The sequence below is a fragment of the Triticum urartu genome, chromosome 7A (assembly GCF_056163025.1).
Source record: "Triticum urartu cultivar PI428250 chromosome 7A, HENAU_Tu73, whole genome shotgun sequence".
Classification (NCBI taxonomy): Eukaryota; Viridiplantae; Streptophyta; class Magnoliopsida; order Poales; family Poaceae; genus Triticum; species Triticum urartu.
Genome location: NC_141879.1, coordinates 92,721,109 through 92,743,407, shown reverse-complemented (window position 1 = coordinate 92,743,407; position 22,299 = coordinate 92,721,109). Strand labels below are relative to the sequence as shown.

Sequence of the window (22,299 nt, the reverse complement as noted above, 5' to 3'; positions counted from 1 at the left end):
TTTCTGTATGTTTTTGCGCTACAGTATTTCGGTACGTTACGTGTTCATGGGCCGGCCCAGTAGATTCTCCTGTGAGCGCCAGTTTCGCTTCGCGGCGCTTAAGGCGCTGACTAGGACCTCCCAGATAGCACCCATGCAACCTGGTTTATCTCATCGTAGCATAAATGGGCCGGCCCGCCAAGCATGCAACCGATCTCTCTCATCCAGGCAGCACCTGGTTCATCTCGGTTAACCAGTAAATTTTTTACTTTTAAAAAAGGGGAAAAATTCCCAATAGGTTTGCAAATTTAAAAAAAATCAAGACTGAACCTATTTTGAAAACAATTTCACAAATATTCATTGATTTAATAACATGTTTGGGAATTTGATGAACTTTTTTACAAAACTGAACCTATTTTGAAAACAATTTCACAAATTTAATAAAGGTTTGTCTATTTTGAAAAAAATTACAAACCTAAAAAAAGAGAAAAAGAAAAAATAAACAGAAATAATAAAAAAGTAAAAAATTAGGAAAATAAAAAACCCAGGTGAAAAACAAATAAAAAAACCGGACGGGAAGAATATTGGTCGACCCGCTACTAAACCTATAAGGGCGGCGCGGTGGGTGTGCGCTTGTACGAAATTTCATTTAAGCGGCCATGTGACGCCTGAGGCTAGTCACTAATGGTCAGGCTACTCTGGTGTGTTCAGTTGATGTGTGTTTGCTTTGTTTTTTCCTCTTCAGTTTTTGTCGTCGGGTTTTTTGTGAAAAAGACATTTGTCATATTTTTTTAAGCGATCCACAATTAAAATACTATATAAAAATACAAGTAACTTAAAAAATAGTAAGTGTGTATTTTGCAAAAAAAATATCAGTGTCTACTAGAAAAAAGTTCGCTAAATATTAAAATAAATTTATATTAAAAGGTTCAGTATGTATTCGAAAATTATGTTCACCGTACAATGAAAAAATTGACAATTACTAAAAATATGAAAACTGTTAACCCATTATTAAAAGCTTATTAGCCTAATATTAAAACAATAGTTGAGAGCATTCAAATAAAAATGTTTGCGAGATTCATAAAACGTCACCTGTTTTGAAAAAAGGACGTGACATTTTTGGAAAATTTACAATGTAAAAAAAGTTTGCATAGTTCAAATAAAAGGTTTCATATCATTCAAAAACACTTATGTTGAGTTTTAACATATATTTAAGAGTTAAAACAATTAATATGTTTGTCACATGTAAATAACTATACTCTATCTGTAAACTAATATAAGATCTTTTATTAATTATCTTATATGAGTTTACACAGGGAGTACAATATAAACAAATGTTCAAATAGATTAAGAAAATGTTTTATATCATTCCTGAAAAGAATGTATCTGAAGTATTTTAACACATGTTAACAAATGTTAACAATGTATATGAAAAACGTTAAAATTCTATAAAAAAAATTAGATGTATACCAAACATGTATAATGTATAGGAAAATTTATGACATCATATTAGAAAAAAAAAGAAGTTGAACATGTATAAATAAAATATTTCTGATATGTGCGCAAAATGTAGAATGTGTATAAAAATGTATACATGTACTAAAAATAGAAAAAAGGAGAAATAAAATAAGAAACAGAAGAAACCTACAAAAACTGGTAAAGAAACAATGAAAACTAAAGAAAATAAGAAAAAAGAAAACCAAAGAAAGACAAACGAAAACCAATGTAACACAGTGTAAACCTAATAAGAAAGTCATTGAGAGAAAATCTCGCGTGATAGATAAAATATTGGGCCGGCCCATTAGATCCGAAGCTACGTATCGAAGTAAGCAAGACTTATCTCCCGCGATGATACCTTGGCCAGCATAGGGGCGGTTCGATCGATCTAGAGTAGCTCATAGCCGACGCACTCCCTGACAGGGTCCCACCCAGATATGTGTTTGTGCTACAGTATTTCGGTGTGTTACGTGTTCATGGGCCGGCCCAGTAGATTCTCCTGTGAGCGCCAGTTTCGCTTCGCGGCGCTTAAAGCGCTGACTAGGACCTCCCAGATAGCACCCATGCAACCTGGTTTATCTCATCATAGCATAAATGGGCCGGCCCGCCAAGCATGCAACCGATCTCTCTCATCCAGGCAGCACCTGGTTCATCTCGGTTAACCAGTCAATTTTTTACTTTAAAAAAAGGGGAAAAATTCCCAATAGGTTTGCAAATTTAAATAAAATCAAGACTGAACCTATTTTGAAAACAATTTCACAAATATTCATTGATTTAATAACATGTTTGGGAATTTGATGAACTTTTTTACAAAACTGAACCTATTTTGAAAACAATTTCACAAATTTAATAAAGGTTTGTCTATTTTGAAAAAATTTACAAACCTAAAAAAAGAGAAAAAGAAAAAATAAACAGAAATAATAAAAAGTAAAAAATTAGGAAAATAAAAAACCCAGGTGAAAAACAAAGACAAAAACCGGACGGGAAGAATATTGGTCGACCCGCTACTAAACCTATAAGGGCGGCACGGTGGGTGTGCGCTTGTACGAAATTTCATTTAAGCGGCCATGTGACGCCTGAGCCTAGTCACTAATGGTCAGGCTACTCTGGTGTGTTCAGTTGATGTGTGTTTGCTTTGCTTTTTCCTCTTCAGTTTTTGTCGTCGGGTTTTTTGTGAAAAAGACATTTGTCATATTTTTTAAGCGATCCACAATTAAAATACTATATAAAAATACAAGTAACTTAAAAAATAGTAAGTGTGTATTTTGCAAAAAAATATCAGTGTCTACTAGAAAAAAGTTCGCTAAATATTAAAATAAATTTATATTAAAAGGTTCAGTATGTATTCGAAAATTATGTTCACCGTACATTGAAAAAATTGACAATACATAAAAAAATCCAGTGTGTATTTCAAAAAATGTATCCATACACTGAAAAAAAATCCAGTGTGTATTTGAAAAGTATTCGTTGCTTATTGGGAAAATGTTGAAAAATAAAAAACAAATCTAAGAAAAACCAAATCTGGAGGAGAAACATAAAAGACCATAAAATAAAAAGCAGAAAAAAAAAACCGCAATAGCAACCGCACGCAAACAAAGGCCAGTTCACCTCACTCTGCTGCGAGCATGGCCTCGCCTAGTTGACGCTTGCAGGCGTCAACTAGGATTTGCTTTTACTCAAAAAAAAGTAGGATTTGCCATGCAACCCACTTTTTTAGGTCAAAAAACACCATAGCGGAGGTACGCCCCCGCCTATGGAGCAATCTAAGTGGCCGGCCCCATAGAGTTAGTCTAGCAGTCTTGTTTGTTTTTTTATGTATTGTTCTTTTTCACATTTTTCGTTTATTTTTATATTTTTAGAGAATCTAAAAACACATATTCCCAGAAAAGAATTTACTTAATTTACTTAAAATATTTTAAAACAATTACTGAAAATATGAAAACTATTAACCCATTATTAAAAGCTTATTAGCCTAATATTAAAACAATAGTTGAGAGCATTCAAATAAAAATGTTTGCGAGATTCATAAAACGTCACCTGTTTTGAAAAAAAGGACGTGACATTTTTGGAAAATTTACAATGTAAAAAAAGTTTGCATAGTTCAAAAAAAAAAGGTTTCATATCATCCAAAAACACTTATGTTGAGTTTTAACATATATTAAAAGTTAAAACAATTAATATGTTTGTCACATGTAAATAACTATACTCTATCTGTAAACTAATATAAGATCTTTTATTAGTTATCTTATATGAGTTTACACAGGGAGTACAATATAAGCAAGACTTATCTCCCGCGATGATACCTTGGCCAGCATAGGGGCGGTTCGATCGATCTAGAGTAGCTCATAGCCGACGCACTCCCTGACAGGGTCCCACCCAGATATGTGGGGTTTTGGGTGTATAAAAGCGCTCGTCAGATTGCTTGTGTACTGCGGTTTCGCCGGGTCTCCTTCGACGTGAGCTGTGGTGCATCACCCCCGGACGGAATGTACACATTGAAAATTGTCTGTGAACATTTTTTTAGGGATCCCATACTTTATTAATTTGGAAAAATAATCAAAGGGATACAAAGGGGGTCAGAGGGGAAATAAGCCACAAGTGACAACCTGTGCAAGCGAGGCAGAAAATTTTACAAGATTATGAGCCTCCTGAATCGAAGCACGATCTTCGAATGTAAAATCACAACTAGCAAAAAAGTGCTCTCCTATTATTTATCTTCTTGACGACTGTGATACGAGGGCCTCCTACCCCTTTTCTGATGTCATTCATAATTGTTCTGCAGTCACTAGCAATTACCAAGCGATCCAAAGATAGGTCAGCCGCAAGTGCGAAAGCCCGCCGGCACACAATTATCTATGAACATGTGTGGGCACGTCTTCGTTTCTCTAATAGCGAGCCCGAGGTATGCCCTGCCTTAGCCTTAGGGGACACTCTATGTGGGCCGCCCTAGTAGAGTTAGTTCAACCATTTTGTTTCTTTTTATATATTATCTGTTTTCCTTTTTATTTTTTTTAATTTTTTATGAGATTCTAAATACATATATTACAAAAATATTAATTTAGTTAATGTATTTAAAAATTTGTAAATGTATACGGCTAGTATGAAAAATGTTAACACAGTATTTAAACTTCGTTAGCTTAATATTATAAAACAGTTGAGACCATTCAAATGATATGCTTGCGAGATTTATAAAATTTTCACTTGTTTTGAGAAATGTATGTGACATAAAAAAATTTATACAATTTAAAACAATGGTCTTGGAATTCAAAAAAAGGTTTCCTACCATTTAGGAAAATGTACATTAAATTTTTTGAAATATGTTTATGAGTTATTATAATATGTTTGTGACATGTAAAAAACTATACAACATAAAAAATGTTCACATAGTTTTAAGAAGAATTACTTTGTATCACTTAAGAAAAAGAATGTTTCAGTCTGTATTTGAAAATTGTTTAACACATATTTAAAAAAATCAATCATGAATTTCGAAAATGTTAAACTTGTACAAAAAATGTTTTAGATGTAAACCAACAATGTACAATGTGTATGAAAAAATAGACATCCAAATATATATTTGAAATAAATGTTAATCATGTATTTTAAAATGTTAGACATGTATAAATAAAATGTTTCTGTTATGTAATAAAATTCTAGATATGTACTGAAAAATAAAAATAAGAAAAAAACCGAAGAAACCTATGAAATCTGAAGAAAGTAAGAAACCAAAAAAACCAGAGAAAACAGATGAAAACCTATGTAACATAGTGAAAACCTGATAAGAAAACCAGAGAGAGAAAAACTCGCGCGATAGATAAAATACTGGGCCGGCCCAGTAGTGACAAAGTTACGTCTCGCAATAAGCGATATTCTTACCTCCCGCGACGATACCTGGGCCAGCATATCTTTAGCTGGGCCTAACTGGTGTATGCACGAGACCGACCAGTGCGCGACGTGGTCAGCGTGAGCACCGCGCACGGGCGCACCGCCCCCGAGCGCACGAGCCGTCTTCTGATCCCGCGAGCACACGCTGCGATCTCGACTCAAGCAAGGCAGCGAGACGAGACCAAACCATGGCGGCCAACCACCACCTCCGCCGCCTCGCCTCCGCGTCCGCCCCCGCTCTCTCCCGCCTCTCCAAACCCCCTGCTTCGCCGCTCCTCCGCCCCGCGTTCTCCAGCTCCGCCTCCCCCGCGGATCAGCTGGCGGCGGCGGGGGCCGCTGCAGCCGAGAAGGGCGAGGCCCAGGGCGCCGTGAAGGAGGCGGGCGGGGCGCAGGGCGCTGATGCTGGCGCGAGGAAGGCGGGGGAGGAGGAGGAGGATGACGGCGGCCTGGACATAAACAAGGCCACGGGCGAGATCGGCGGCCCGCACGGGCCGGAGCCCACCCGCTACGGCGACTGGGAGCGCGGCGGCCGCTGCTCCGACTTCTGAGAAACCGCTACCAACTGGGAGGGTAAAAACTTGCTCTCCGATTCGTTCTAAGTTGTAATCACAAGGATATGGCATGGCATGGCATGGTGATTCTGTTTTACTCTGTTGGGGGAATAAATCTTGTTGTTATACTGAACATGGTTCTGAAGTTTCAGATTACTGTACCATCTTAGCATGTATCTAAGCTTTCTAAGTTCTCTGTATGAATTCTGTTGAGTGGTAACTGATTGTTTGTTTAGTTTGATTTTCCCCCTTAAGCTCCATGATGAAATTGAATTAGTATGATTGATTCACAGCAATGCCACATCGCGAGTCCTTGCAATTTCACATGAGCGAGTGATTCCTTGGTACCTACCGAGGTTACCCGTAGCAGGTGTATACGGTATTACGTGCTTCTTGTGCTTCCTTCCTAAAACTTGGTGTCTCCTTAGCTAGCGCTTCTGGTTATGTTGTCCCCAAGTTTTTTTTAGCCTTGGAGAAATTGATCAGGCTGGACAGGAAGTTGAAACTTGGGTTGGGGTGACGGGCGGTTGTTGCTGGAATTTGGCATGCTTCAAGTTTTGGGGTGGAAATCAGAGTGAACACCAAGTAGGAGAGCGTTGGTGATCTGATGTTGCTATTGAAGCCAGGCATCTACTGGGATTGCCGGTTGCAGTGAAATACATTTTGTTTATCATGATGACACTTTCTATATAGGATGATTTAATATGAAACGACAGTAACCTGAAACTTCAGATAACAACAGTAACCTGAAACTTCAGATAACAGCAGTAACCTGAAACTTCAGATAACAGCAGTAACCTTGAGCCATCTTATTTTCAGAACTACCTTGGGCCGTCTTAAATAAAAATAAATATCTCTAGTAGAACGGTATTGAATTTATATCTAGCCTTCATGGGTAAAATATTTTGCTCTGTTTGCCTTGAGCTTGCCATATGATCAGATAGGACACATTTATTTAAGTGGGGTATATGAAATTTCTGAATACTTACGATTTATGGTCTCAGTTCAGAAGATAATTTCTGAACGCTTCTCATGGTTGCTTCCTAAACCTTGGTGTCTCCCTGACTAGCATTTCTGGTTATGTTGCTCTCAGTTGTTTTTACTTTTTAGCCTTCGAGAAATTGGTCAGGCAGGAGAGGAAGTTGGAACTTTGATGGGGTGACTAGCTGTTGTATCTTGAATTAGTCATGCTTTCGATTACGGATTGGCAACTATAGAGTGAACACCGAGTAGGAGAGCATTATATTTTCGTGATTTGATGTTGCTACTGAGATCAGTCATCTAGTGGGATTGGTACCGAGCAGGAGAGCATTACATGATGGGTTCAAATGCATTTTATTCAGCATCAGGACAGTTTCTATATTGGATGATTAAATATGATGAAAAACGGCAGTAACGTTGAACTTCAGATAACAACAGTAACCTTCAGCCATCTATTTTCAGAAAAACATCGAATCATCTTTTCTTGTCAGAACAACCTCGCTAATTGATGAAAGTGAACATTTCTTGTAGAATTGTGTTGAAGTTACATAGGGATCGGTAGGTGTTCATGGGTGTAGTATTCTGCCCTGCTTACAAGGGCTTAAGGAAAATAACATGATCATGATTTCCCGGTTCCCCCCTTTCTGTTTGCTCTGAGCTTTGCTGTGTGATCAGATAGGACACATTTATTTAAGTAGATTATACTATGAAATCTTGGAACGAGTTAACCGATTCGTCGTCTCTGTTCAAAAGTTCTTCTATTAATTTGTTAATTAGATTAACATTCATTTTAAATAAATTTTGGTTACATCTTGGTTTTGCTTGTCTGGTTTAGCTCAAGTTTTGTGTTGGTTTCTAAATTATGGGTAAGATAATATCAAATGTACAGGTTTCTAAGGACGCATTTCAATATTTTATCGGCTTGTTTCTCACCGTAGTTCTCCCTTTTAAGGAAGGCCACCCTACAGTCCTAGTGAGTTATATTTTTTTATTAGCAAAAACCATGATGATTTTGAGAGCAATACAATTTATTATAAAAGAATGATCGATAGAAACAAACATTATATTTAGTCCCTTGAAGTTGTCGTCTCCACTTGTAGCCTTTGTATCTCAACTTCCTCCAAAGCTTTGCAGAAAACCCCAAAGGACCAAATCTACATAGGCTAGAACTAGAACATATGCCCGTGCATTGCAATGGAAGAAAAAATAGTGTGCATTTAAAGTTAGTGAGAATTATATGTGCAAACAAAACCCTATATGCATGTCGAGAAAGAACATTTAGGTTCTGGGTTTCGCCCTGTGTGAAGTAATCAATCCGCTATTTTTCCTTTCATTGATTTATGGGTTTTAAGGGTTTTGTTAGGTCTTCGCACGCCAGAGAAGGCTCGTGAGTTATCCAATTTATTTTTCCAATCCATTCAAAGGGATTTTAAGGTATAAACTTCCATAATATTAGGGTATTCTCTTTTGAGCCGGGTCTTCTCTTTTCCATGCATCTAGCTCATGATCCTTTTGCACCGAGTTCATGTAGCAATCCATCCATCTAGCTCACGTACCGGAGTTAATTCCATTTTTTTTGGAGAAATTCAGGTTCCTTTTCCGGCTAGTATTCCATTTTTTAAGAAAATTCAGGTTACTTTTCCAGCTAGCTCATGCACAAATCCATACATCCTTCGTCCAACTTAATTCATCCACCCTTCATCCAGCTTACTACAAGTAGTCATGCACACATATATAAATCGGTACGACTATATGTAAAGGAGCAATGTGAGACTATTTTTAAAAAGCCTTTAATTTGTGAACATTTCACTAAAACAAGAATATTTTTCAAATTTAGAAGAAAAAAATTAGAATGCATTTTTTAAATCTCTAACTATTATTTAAAACACAAAATAAATTTTCGAAAATGGTAACATTTTTTTATTTTTGAGCAAATTTCGGAAAGTGAACAAAAAAATTAAAGTTCCGAACATTTTTCAAAATGAGAACAAAAATTTGAAATTCTGAACATTGTTTTTTAAAATTTGATATTTTTTCAAATTCTGAATGCTTTTCTGAAAAAAATTAACTTAAGAGAAAAATAAAGTTGGAAGAGAAAAAAGAAACATGAAAAAAAGGAGAAAGGAACAGAAAAAGAAAAGGACAAAGAACACAGAAAAAGGAAAACAAGTCGGCCCAGTATTGCGTGCCCTGTGCAAGCGGCGACTATTTCTCACCATGTGCGGAAAATAGGATTTAATAGCTGCATAGGAAGGAAAATAAGTGGACTGGCTTTGTTGGGCCATAGAGCGGATGCCACCTATGAAATTCTGGACAAACTGTTTTTTTTCTAGCAGACGAACGCAAAAAAAAAATAGTACCACCTCGGATAGAAAAAAATTTAATGATGAACGGATGAAAAAATGAAGAAACGCACCTTACTTTAGTACTCCACAAATAGATAAGGTAATAGGTATAGATAAACCTCAAATATTCTGAAGAACCACGTGGGTCGTCCACCTCCAATAGGTGATAATCGTTAGACCACTTATCACACAATGACTGGGACAATCCCCTCACAAGAAAGTTTATTCGGGCCGTTGTTTCTTGGTAGAACCGTCGAAAAAGAAGACTAAGGCCAACTCCACCATTGCGCCGAACCAATTGGACGCGGATTTGGGTCTGCTTTTTGTCCATTGGGTCGGCTAGAGACACATTGTCCAGCTACGTCCGCGCAAATCTGGCTGTTGCGTCCAACCGGCCGACCTGTTTGGTCCACCCGACTATTGGAAGGCCAAATTTTCACAATTAGACATTCTATGCATATAAATCCAAATAAAAAGAAACATTACAACCAAATAAAATCACATAGTTTTTAACATCATAACACATACTCCATCTGTAAACTAATATAAGAGCATTTAGATCACTACTTTAGTGATCTAAATGCTCTTATATTAGTTTACGGAGGGAGTAGTTTACAAACAAATGAAATTTAAATTGTCAGAAATACATTGATAAAAAATAACTGGTATATTTATTAGTTGCCAAGATGAGTCCACATAGTCAAATTTTTTTTACTTGAAGTTAATGTGAGTTGTCCAATCACGCATTTTTGTATGATATTGGGTGAACTGTGCAAATGTTGCGAGTCCATGCTCAGGCTCAACATTTTCACCCTGAAAATCAAACCCTTGGACGAAGATGTTGTCATCATGCTCATCCTCCATGATCATGTTGTACATGATTACACAAGTTGTCATCATCTCCCACATCTTCTTTGTGATCCATATTCTAGCAAGGTGCCGAACAACAGCCCATCGAGATTGGGCAAAGCTATCCCTCTTTTCCCCTACCGGCTTGGAGATTGTCTTCACAAGGTTGACTAATGATCATGTTGTACATGATTACACAAGTTGTCATCATCTCCCACATCTTCTTTGTGATCCATATTCTAGCAAGGTGCCGAACGACAGCCCATCGAGATTGGGCAAAGCTATCCCTCTTTTCCCCTACCGGCTTGGAGATTGTCTTCACAAGGTTGACTAATGAGGATAGATACCATCAGCTAGGTAGTATTCCTTGTTGTAGTGGTGGCTATTGATCTCAAAGTTGACCTCCGAGCAGTTGCCCTTCGAACACCGGAGACCGCTGAAGCATGTTGATGTCCCTGTGTGAACTTGCCATGCCAAAAAAGGAGTGCCAAATCCATATATCTTGTGATGCCACAGCTTCAAGTATGACCGTGCAAGCTTTGACATGCCCCTTGTATTGCCCCTGGCAAGCAAATGGACAATTCTTCTGCTTTCAGTGCATACAATCTATGCTACCAAGCATTCTTGGAAAACCTCTCGATTCATTGATCGCCAACAACCGGGCTGTATCCGCAGCATTTGGTTCTCTCAAGCGCAACATTTGGTTCTCTCAAGTACTCCGGGCCAAATACTGCAACCATAGCTCGACAAAATTTGCACAATGATGCAAGGCATGTGGACTCACTCACGCGGACATACTCATCCACAAGATCACCAAGAATTTTGTATGCAAGCATCTGAATAGCCGCAATGCATTTCTGATAAGAGGGGAAGCCAACCTTTCCAAGGGCATCATTCTTGCATCTAAAGTAATCATCATACACCAACACTCCCTCCCGAATACGGTTAAATACATGACTAGCCATCTGGAAAATGGTGCCAGAAAAGCATGGGATTGTAGAGTGGGGACGTGCACTTAAAATAATCGCTAAAGAGTAGGCAATGGCTGCTCTCTCTGTTGCGATTTAACGCCGTAGCATGGCCCGGGATCGACCCCCCTAAACCTCGGTCACTGCCTAGAAATGTGATCATTGACGACCAAAGTAGCAACCACAAGATCATCATCGTCGGATGATGAATCATCTGGCAAGCGTACGACATTATTGTAAAAGAACTCACCTGCTTGTCCATGTTATCTTGTGGGCAAAAGACAGAACACCTTGCGGGCATTGAAGCTTGCGGGCGCGGTGGAGTAGCGGGCGGACAAGGGCACTGTCCTCTCCCCATGTCGGCAGCAGGCATGTCCAAGTCCGTAACATCGGCGGTGACCTGGAGGCGAGGGCGGTGAAGGACAATGCCGGCTCGTGCTCCGATGGTGGCGAGAAGCGGACGCAAAAGGCGAGGAGGTCGGCCTTGGTGAATGTGCGTGGCGTGGAGGTGGGGAAGTGGGTGGATGCGGCGGCAGCCTGAGTGGTGTCCAAGCGGTCGGAAGTGGGAGGCGACGATGATGGCGACGAGGGCGGGGGAGTTGAGTGTGGAGTGGGGAGGGGAAGAATGGCCGTTTGTGTAACTGATGCAGGCCAGGGGGACACGAGGGGACATCACACGCTCCGCGCCAACGTGAACTTGGCCCAAATTTGGACTGAAAATGGGTCGCGACAGACAAAAAACAGACGCATGTGCGCGTTGGGTTGGCGTTTCTATTCAACCCAAATAGACACACGCGGATGCATTTCTAGGCAGTTTTAAATCATAAATGTGTGTGAGGTAAAAGTCTCATATCCGAGGATGTGTTTTTGAGATTTAGGTTCAAGGCGAAATATCTTTAGAGAAACTAGCAAAAAGGCCCGTGCGTTGCAACGGGAAAAAAATCCACTCATATCTCTAGCTGGGTCAGTTGGATAAACCATGCGTGGCCGGTTGGCAGGTTATGAGATCGAACACTCCCATCGGTAATTTTATTTTTCTTCGGACATGGCCACAGTGCACCGCCAGATGGGCTTCCTTCGTTGGGTCAAAACGGATGGCAAGTAACGAAACCAAATAGCGTACGTGAAATTAATTGAATCGGGACCAAACGAAGCGGGACGAAAGTAAAAATATCACCTCCCTTTAATAGTAGGTATAGAGTATAGATATAGATATAGATGTGTACTAGTTGAAAGCTCTTTTTAGAGTAGCAGAAAGTTGACTGAATCTACTAGTTGGAAGTTGGAATTTTTGTACTAGGAAGTTCAGGCTCTCGCAGGGAATATTTTGTGAAGAAAACCAGAAGCCTCTCTGAATGAACTGGAAAGCCTGTGTGAATGTATTGGAAAGCTTTGACTGGGAAAGTTTATGGGAACTAAGTGGGAAGGTGGACGGCTATTACGCCGTACCGTATAATCACGTAACAAATCATTGCTGCCCAAAACGAAGCACAAAATCAGGACGTGATTAATCTCCGGTTTCCAGGACTAAGCAAGAAAATCACGTAGGATTAATCTTTGCTCTCCCAAACGAAGCAGACAATTATGAAATTTAATCCACCCTTTCCAAAACGAAGCACAAAATTACGTGATTAACCATTGCTTCCCAAAAAGACTGCCGGAGACAAATTACCATCGCCTACGCAAACGCAAGAGACTTCCTACGTTTTTCCATGTCGGCCCCGACATTCCTTACTCATCATGCAGTCGCGAGACTGACGCGCGCCACGTACTACATATACGTACCTTCCAAGAATCCATCCGAGGCAGCACGCATCCCACCACCGATCACCCTCGTCCAAAGACCAGACCGTTGCGGCGCAACCACCTTCATCCCGGTCTTCCACCATGACGCCGACCCGCCACTCGCCGGCCGCGGTGGCCGTCGCGCTCCTCCTCGCCGTCCTGGCCGCCGAGGCGGGGGGCGACGAGAGCGACTGCAGCGTGGCGCAGACGGCCTTCAGCGAGTGCACCGGGTACGTGGCCGGCCTGGACGACGAGGTCCCGCCGCAGTGCTGCTTGGGGCTGGGCGACGTCAAGGACCTGGCGCCGGGCGCGGACCAGCGCCGGGACCTCTGCGCGTGCCTCCTGTCGGAGATGCTCGCCGCCGGCAACGGCAATGTCGACTCCGGCCGCGCCGCCAGCCTCCCGTCCGCGTGCGGCCTCAGCGTCGGGTTCCTCCCAACCAGCCCCGACTTTGACTGCTCCCAGTACGTATTTCTGCTTCCCCCTTGTTTTGTTCGTCCTTCCATCAGCTGATTTCTCAAGTTTTGCGTCACTGAACGAAATACTGAATTTCCTTGCAGGGTCCCCTGAATACTGAATACTTTCTTAAGTTCGTCCTTCCATCAGCTGCTCACTCTATCGCTGGCCTAAGGATCGAAGAGCACAGATAAGAAGAAGCACGGAGCTTCCAGTTGGCAGATTTGTTGGTTCTCCCTTCGCTTTGCTTAGCTACCTAGGAGTTGGCAGAATGATTATCTCTTGGAAAATATGAATGACAATCTTGTTGAATGATTCTTCTTTTATAGTGGAAGATCGTCGCGAGCTTTATCTGTTACGGGTTTAGTAGCGGCTGAATGTCAGCACGCTATGGCTTAGCGCAGTCGTTTGTCATATGCGCGCTCACTGCTCTATCGTGAGTGTAAACTCAAAGATGAAATACATTCAAAAGGATGCATATAATAAGGAATTCTTTTCATCCACACTAATTTTATTTATCGCATGAAAAAATCGAGAGGTGGTAGTACTTACTTTAACTAAACACTAGGAGTTGTACACACACACACAGGGGCGAACCCAGAACAAAAATGACCCGGTGTCCACATGTACATCACATATACATAGGAACATACAATGCTATACATAAAAATAACATACTTAGGGTGCGTTTGGTTACAATGTATTTCAAGAATACTATTTTGACAAAGTACCGTTTCAAATACTTTGAGATGTTTGCCTCTAATTAAGATTGCAGTATTTCCCCGCAAAAACAATCAGTGCAATTTCTTGTAGTCAAATACATTACTACAGCAAAAATACATTAGTGCATTATTATTTTTTGCTTTCAAATACTGCAAAAATACTTTAAAAAATTGCAGTATTTGAAAGTATCCACAAAACTATGGTATTTTTGCTGTATGAAAAAAAAAAGATCGGGACCTCTATTTTAAAAACCGAGGAAAACAACAAAGGACACTAGTGGTGGTCAAATACAATACTACATAGTATGTTGCTTGCCAAACACGGCACCATTTTTGCAGTAGTTTTAGAAACTGATGGTTTCATAAGCTAAAATATTCATTGTCATCATGGGGTTAAAAACTGTAGTCTCAAACAAATTACTCCCAAACAGAGCCTTAGCAATTACTAGCTGATTATATATGAAGTTAAAAAATAGTAAAGCATAAAAACTCCAAGCAATGGAAACAAGGATGATCGGCAAAAATGATAAGCACTCCCAAAATTTGGAAATTCACAATAATTCAATTCTCAAACAAATTCGTAGCGGCATACATATTGAAAAATCCCGGTAATCCTATTCTCAAATACACGTGCATAGGTCCCAAAAAAATGCAGTAATCCAATATGTAATTGTAACATCCTTAAGATTTGAAGCCCTAGTTCGGTGTTTGAGAAACAAAAATTGTGAGAAATAGAGATACGCACTTGAAATAGATCGAGGGGTTCTCTTGCCGTACCTTTTTCTTTCCGGTGATCTGGGCGAGTCACGGAGTTAGGCGGGGCGACACTGGCGCGCCGCGATGTTTCGATGGCGGGCAGAGAGGTGGGCGGCGATAGGGCTAGCGTGAGCTTTGTGAGGAATCAACGCGAAGATGCGAGAAGCCAACAGGCTGGAGGCCCACGTACACAAACCAAACCAGATCGATCAAACTCTATCTTGTCGTGTGCCTGGGCTATTAGATGGGCTTTGCTCGTACACCGTTTTGCTGGCTCTGGCCGGTGTCCATCGACTAATTTTACCGGTGTCACAGGAGTATATGTGCCTTATATAATACGTAACGAGAAATTTTACCCGGTGTCCTGTGACACCGGCAACGACCACGTGGGTCCACCCCTGCACACACACACACACAAATTTATTTGGCGCATATACGTGTAGAAGTTGAGGTAGGGTCCTGATTTAGTTGTCCATTGCTTAGTCATTCTTAGTTGACGTTGAAAGTCTTGAAGCCGCGTCCTTCATGACCGTGAGGGTCTATTGATAGGATTATCTTGATAGTGCTTCTGTAGCTTTGGTAGTGAATAATCAGAGCCTACAAAAGCAATCCTGGCAATTAATCGCCCATCGTGGTAAAGAAAGAAATGAATTACCCTAAGGGTTTACTAATTTTTTCCAAAAAAAAGGGTTTACTAATTTTAAAATTGTTCTAGTGCAAAATTGAAGAAAATTGAGCTAAAGCATCCCTCAACCAATTACTCTACCAGCCCGAATCAGGGGCGGACCCAGAACAAAATGTCCCGTTGTCCATTGTACATCACATATGTGTGGTTATCAAGCAACATCCATGTAATTGCTGAGCTCGCCCTCAATCTTTTTAATTGCTTAGCTTAACCACTAGAGCTTCAGAACGCTAGTGAACAAAAGCAACGCAAATTGTTTTAGAACTAATGCAGTTGCGGTATTTATTACTTGGCCATTTACAATATCACTGAGATTTTTGAGTTATTTGATTTTTTTGAAAATGTATATTTTTAATGAAAAACAGTTCTTTAAATTTTGGAAAAAGTTCATCGATTTTAATATATATATATATAATTGAAAAAAGTTCATTGAATTTGAAAAAAGCTCATTGATTTGGAAAAAAAGTTCACAAATTTTGAAAAAAAGTTCATTGATTTTGAAAAAAATATCAATTTGGAAAAAAGTTCATTCGATTTTGAAAAAAAAAGTCATCAAACTTGAAAAAAGTTCATCATATTTGAAAAGAAGTTCATCTAATTTGAAAAAGTTCATAGATTTTGAGAAAAAGTTCGCGAGCTAAAAAACTGCGCATTTAAGAAAAAATAAAAGGAAAAGGAAAAGAAGTAGAAAAAAGAAAAAGAAAAAGAACAAAACGAACTGACAAACAAATAAAAGAGAAAAATGAAGAAATAGTGCAGAAGCGGGTTTTTGGCCCGGTGGTTGTAGCGCATCCATTCGAACGATCAGGTCGCGAGTTCGATCCTTTGCCCCACACCTTTTTTTGGAAAATTAAATGAACAAGCAGGCGAAGAAGAAAAACAACGAAACATGCAGACTGGTTGTGAACAAAAATAATGGGTTGAGCTCAACTAATGTGCGTGTAGGCGCCCATTTGCAGAAACAGTAGTAACGGACGCCTACAACACCAATAGGAATTGCCGAGCCAGCAGCCCCTCCAGTGGCAACCCTGGTGCGTCCCTGGCCACAGTCACGCAGGACCTTTTTTTGGAAAATTAAATGAACAAGCAGGCGAAGAAGAAAAACAACGAAACATGCAGACCGGTTGTGAACAAAAATAATGGGTTGAGCTCAACTAATGTGCGTGTAGGCGCCCATTTGCAGAAACAGTAGTAACGGACGCCTACAGCACCAAATAGGAATTGCCGAGCCAGCAGCCCCTCCAGTGGCAACCCTGGTGCGTCCCTGGCCACAGTCACGCAGGACCTTTTTTTGGAAAATTAAATGAACAAGCAGGCGAAGAAGAAAAACAACGAAACATGCAGACTGGTTGTGAACAAAAATAATGGGTTGAGCTCAACTAATGTGCGTGTAGGCGCCCATTTGCAGAAACAGTAGTAATGGACGCCTACAGCACCAAATAGGAATTGCCGAGCCAGCAGCCCCTCCAGTGGCAACCCTGGTGCGTCCCTGGCCACAGTCACGCAGTGCAGCCGCTTTCAGCTACCCATCTTGTTGTCCGTGCGGTAGACGGCAGCCGTCGACATTCATGCACCCACACGGCTTCGACGATGGCTCCCTGGCGGTCGTCGACGTTCATGCACCTACACGGCTTCGGCGATGGCTCCCTGGTGGTCGTCGATGTTTATGCGCCCAACCGACTTTGGTGATGGCTCCCTCCTGGCCGCGGTGACTCCCGTCGCTCAACCATCATGGATGGCAACCTGTGAACAATGATTTTCATCGGAGCTCCTTCGTCCCCATCCTTTATGCTATGCATGTCTGATTGATTCCTATTTGTTTCTTTCACATCATTCCTATTTAATTTTTCTTATGTTTGTTACTCAAGATTTGGCACCTAATTTCTTCCCCCCGAACACATATCGGCTCTCCTCGGTTGTAACCGAGCACCGAACCAAAATCTCGGTGGACCGAAGCATCGGTTATTGGTTTCTTAGAAAACCATTCGGTTAGCAAGATCAGAAACTGAAATTCCAAATAAACCGAAGCGCCGAACTGAACAGTTCGGTCTAACCGAACGCCCAGGGCTCCACATGAATAATTTCCGTTAATTTGCTTATTATACGCATTTAAACAATTTGTCGGCGAATCCTTATAGCTATACGATGCCCGCGGGCGTCAAATGGATGTTGTGACGCCCACCTGCAAAGCTAGTTGGGCCAGCTTAGATCAAGGTTCACCGTGCTGCTTCTGCTATTTCGCTTTTTTGTGGTTTTCTGGGTTGGTTTCTCCCTCTCCCTTATTTATTTATTTTTTCTTTCCTTTTTTATTTTCCCTTTTCTTTTCTGTTTATCTTTCCTGGTTATCTGTTTATTTATTTTATTTCCAGTTTTGCTTTGGTTCTTTTTGGTCCTTCTGTTTCTTTTTTTATTGCCTTATTTTGGAAATATTTATTTTATTTTTTAAGTATGCATATATTTTTTACACACACATTTTTTTAATATAATGTGAACATTTATTCAAAACAGAGTGAACGTTTCTCAATATACTCTGAACATTTTTAATAGATGGAGAATATATTTGGATATACGATGATTTTTTTGTATATATGGTGAATATTTTTTAAATAGACACTGGATTTTTTCAAAAGTATATGGTAACCATTTTTATATACTCTAAGATTTTTAAAAATACAATTAATCATTTTAAACACAAAATGAACATTTTTTAAGTACACAATGAATATTTTTTAAACACACGTAAACATTTTTAAAATATACGATGAACTTTTTCCAGTGCACAACTTTTCCTAAGAAGGACATAATAGTGTTCACAATCTAAAGCAAATTAAATCAATATACCCGTTCAAAGTTTAAGATATCTTTGTGTTATCAGTTTATTAGTGGATGATTGTGTTTAACAAAAGTACATGCCTAATCAGTTGCATTCTTATTGAAATTAAGTAACTTATGAAAAAACTGGATGTAGGCAAGATCATGGGTTCACTACCTCTGGAATCCCATAGACGCTAGGCGCAAGGAAAGCCACCGGGTGTCCACATAACTCTACTTGTTCAGCTGGTCCAACCATGTTTGAGAAAACTATTGTTGTACGTGTGAATAGACACCGAAAGATTGAAGTTCCTACCTAGTTCAATCATCACGACGTAATGCAATTTGAAGCATTAAAACGAAGAAGAAGAATTATGAGCTGTTACTTAATTTTCTAGATTAAGTTTTTTGTAATTTAATTTTAGATTGAGCGAAGGGAAACAAAGCAGTATACCTTGACACCAAAAACTTTCGTGAAAATTAGACCAATCTTATATGTGAATATCACTTCGAGTGACCTCTTTTTCCTATCAAGAACCTTCTTTGCCTTGCGAATATATGCAAGTGGATCATCGTGCATGGCCAGATAAAATGGAAGAATAATGTGGCCCAGTTTATTTCCCCATGTCACCTCGTTCCTCTTATCAGATTCTATCACATTAACATATGTCTGTTCATAGTGGTAAAATAAGAAAAATAAATTAAAATACTGATAATCTACGAAATATGATGGTGATATCATCGGACCATGTTCAGAGATACTCCCTCTGTATCAAAATATAAGGCATTTTTTAGGCTAGTTTAGCCTACAAAAACGTCTTATATGTTGGTATAGAGGTAGTACATATATTTAGAAAATCGATGATGCATGGCATTTAGCATCCATTGCATATACTCCCTCCGTTCCTAAATATTTGTCTTTCTAAACATTTCAAATGACTATTACATTCGGATGCATGTAGACATATTTTAGAGTGTAGATTCACTCATTTTGCTCCGTATGTAGTCATTTGTTGAAATGCCTAGAAAGACAAGTATTTAGGAACGGAGGGAGTAGGAGTAGTTTGTGAAAAAGTAAGTGCATCTTAACTGTAGGCTAGTGGCTGGCCTTGTGTTGACAGGAAGGAGTGATCGCAAACAGATTTTGCTAGTGTTAGTGTCACCTGACATTGAAGTTAAGTAAGGAAGCGTTTAGTAAAAACAATTGTACCATTAAACACTTGCTTGTTAGTTGTTACCCTTGAGGTACTTACCGGACTTGCGGAAGTAATATCTTGATAGGGCAGCAGAAGTCACTGCAACCAGCACATCATTGACAGTCTGTGGTTCCCAGCAAAAAAGAAAGAAAATTAACAGTCTGTGGGGAAAAAAAGAATTTGATGAACAAATTAAACTGCTAGCTTAGCTTAATTATACGTACGCAGTTCATGGAGCTCTTGAGGAACTTACGTCATCAAGGCTAAGACTCCGGTGGACAAAGCGCTTGGCGTGGAACTCATCGTCGTCGGCACGCTTGAACAGCGTGCGCGGTCACTCAAGAACAGAATCGTGGCGGCGAAGTAGGCAAGGTCCGCCGCGGTGTTCCACGCGACCACAAGGTACGACCAGACCCACGCAACGAGCGCCAGGGCGCCCGCGGAAAGCGGGGGCCGGCGCTGCGACGCGTAGATGGCGCCCGTGCGGGTAGGACGACGCGGAGGCGTGGCTGGCCGAGCCTTGGTGTCGGCGGAGGCGCTGCCCGTGGACATCATGAGAAGCGCCATTAGAGACATGTCGGCGCCGTAGGCGTGGTGCATGCGGATCGCCACGGTGGAGGCCGCCTCGGAGGTCGGGAAGTCGAGGAGATGGAACTCCGGAAGCGCGCGGGAGCGGTCCGTGGGCAGCGCGGACAGCGAGGCGACGTAGTCCTCCATGACCTTGTCTGGGTCGGCGGCCACGGCGGCACCATCCAGCCTGGGGACGATCATATGATCCTCGACGTTCACAGCCATGCGCGCCCATCGCGCCCCTCCATTGTTTGACCCATCCGCCACCTGTACGTGTGTCCCATGCATGAAATATAGTACGTACTAGGAGTACATGTTCTTCCCCGGTTAAGCAGTCGTAGACAGTGACAAGAGCACGGACTTGAAGACCTTAAAAAAGTGTACGCACTTGAATGCATCCCAAGCGCGGGCATCGGGCAAGTAGAGATTCGATGCCGGCTCGGAAGATGCTCAGGTTTATCCGCGTGTCGAGGCCGATGGTGACGACGATATAAATACCTATATCTTCCATGGCTCTTGCAGTAGGGCTCACGGGCTCCTCCGCGGGGTTCTCCGGCGTCCACTCAGCGCCGGCAGGTTCTGTTGACACGCGGATCGGGAGCAGTCGGTTTCCTGGAACTGACGCCCATGGACTACCACTCACAGGGTCCATTTCTGCTTCCCTATGCATGAACTCTAGCTACTCGATCGGTCGTATGTGCAAAGGCTCTGTTCCCTAGCTGTTATATATAGGACTCCCGAAGGTCGTGGCACAACGTACCGGTTCCATTCCATCTATTCTGCAACTATTTCCGATGTGTTTTTTTGAACAGAAAGTTTTTTTTATTAATTAAGCACATTTTACAGAGAGGAGCATGAATGGATTCATGCTATGAACAGAAAGTATGTCCCTAACTGGACATTGACCTGCATTTGAACATAAACACCTGAATACTAAAGATCTGTTCTGAATCTTAATTGCTAAATGAGCCTCATGATGGGCTTTTACATTGGAGCTCCTTGGCAAATGATTGATCATGTTTGCCTGGAAGGACTTGCTAGATTGAATAGCTGCAATGTGGGGCCTAATCATCCAGTGACCTCAAGCAGCTACAATGTTAGTTGCGGCAGATGCAGATGCCAAAACAGAGTTATCTGTGTAGAAGCGAGGTTCTTGAAGTTGAAGTATGTCAGCAATCTTGGTGGCGAGAAGAAGTCCAAAAGTTTCAGCCTGAAGTGGCGACAACGCCGGGGGAGACATCGCCGAATCATATGTCTGCTTGCAATGCTGGTTATGCTCCATTCGAATGTAGATGCCTATGCCTGCTGGAGATGAGAGCATACCTTGCTGCAACTTCCAAGCTGCGTCACAGAATATGGCTTCACCTGTAAACTTTGAAGGAGTTTGAACCATTGGCGCGAATGTTGAGCCTGCTGTAGTTTCTATTGATTTTTGGAGCAGCCATCAACCTCAAGTTTTAATTCCTGCATGATAGCATTTGAAAAAGGAAAAACATGGGCAGGACTAGAGCATCTTCTATTAAAAATACGATCATTTCTTGCTTTCCATAAACATCACTTTTTCCGATTTGATTTCCACCAAACAAATCAGTAATATGCAATAGCTATTCTACAATTTTGGGAGACCGACAGTTTGAGTAGGCAAATGGTGTTCGATTGAGCTGAAATTTTGAGGGAATCTTAGGAACTCATCTGTATATTTGTCTGTCAAATTTGGTGCTGTTTGGTTCAGCGGTTTAAGAGCAGTTTGTAAAATACGAAAGGGGAAAGAAGTTGTGCAAACTTTGCTTTGCTAAAATCTGACCTCTTGTGGTTGTTGTTGCTGCTGTTGGTTGGCAACGTGGAGAGTGTGTTGTAAATCTCTCTAGAGGTTCTAGAGAAGATTTTGTACTCACCATTCTCATAGTGAAGTTGTGTGGACCAGTGGGTCAACAACCGTGTTTTTTTTACTCCTCAAATTGAGGAGGTTTTTTCACGTTAAATCATGTGTCACATGTGCATATTGTTTGTGTTATTCGGCTACTTGTTGGTTGAAACTGTCCTCAAAATTCATTACAAGTGGAGGGGAAACTGTTAGTTTTTTCTTTTTTTTGGTAGGGGTTGGCAAGGCAAATAGTTGTGTATTTTCGAATAGGGATATTTCATAACCACATCAACTAAAATTAAGTTTTTGAGGGGTAAAATAATCGTATCAAGTATTACGAGTCTGTGCAAAAAAATCACACATCAATAATTTTTAAAAACACAAAAGTAGACTATGCGGGAT

General features: G+C 40.8%; 2 protein-coding genes and 1 pseudogene across 3 annotated transcripts; 2 read left to right on the top strand and 1 right to left on the bottom strand.

Annotated features, from left to right (window-relative positions):
• Window positions 1–5,426: 5,426 nt before the first annotated feature.
• On the top strand, window positions 5,427–6,150 carry LOC125520326 (succinate dehydrogenase assembly factor). Its single transcript, XM_048685217.2, has one exon. The coding sequence runs from the start codon at window positions 5,547–5,549 to the stop codon at window positions 5,904–5,906; it is 360 nt and encodes a 119-aa protein (XP_048541174.2). The 5' UTR covers window positions 5,427–5,546; the 3' UTR covers window positions 5,907–6,150.
• Window positions 6,151–12,882: 6,732 nt separating this feature from the next.
• Window positions 12,883–13,649, top strand: LOC147958165 (non-specific lipid-transfer protein 3-like). Its single transcript, XM_087537677.1, has one exon. The coding sequence runs from the start codon at window positions 12,940–12,942 to the stop codon at window positions 13,348–13,350; it is 411 nt and encodes a 136-aa protein (XP_087393803.1). The 5' UTR covers window positions 12,883–12,939; the 3' UTR covers window positions 13,351–13,649.
• Window positions 13,650–16,749: 3,100 nt separating this feature from the next.
• Window positions 16,750–22,066, bottom strand: LOC125532128 (medium-chain-alcohol O-fatty-acyltransferase-like; annotated as a pseudogene). The gene is made up of 7 exons (XR_015611608.1): window positions 20,422–22,066; window positions 19,717–20,300; window positions 19,521–19,587; window positions 19,361–19,430; window positions 18,722–18,941; window positions 18,446–18,583; window positions 16,750–17,199 (listed from the first exon to the last, which is right to left on the bottom strand). The product of XR_015611608.1 is annotated as a medium-chain-alcohol O-fatty-acyltransferase-like (transcript).
• Between the last annotated feature and the right edge of the window lie 233 nt (window positions 22,067–22,299).

Coding starts and splice junctions, on each gene's coding strand:
- LOC125520326 (XM_048685217.2), top strand. CDS start 5,547: ATGGCGGCCAACCACCACCTCCGCCGCCTCGCCTCCGCGTCCGCCCCC.
- LOC147958165 (XM_087537677.1), top strand. CDS start 12,940: ATGACGCCGACCCGCCACTCGCCGGCCGCGGTGGCCGTCGCGCTCCTC.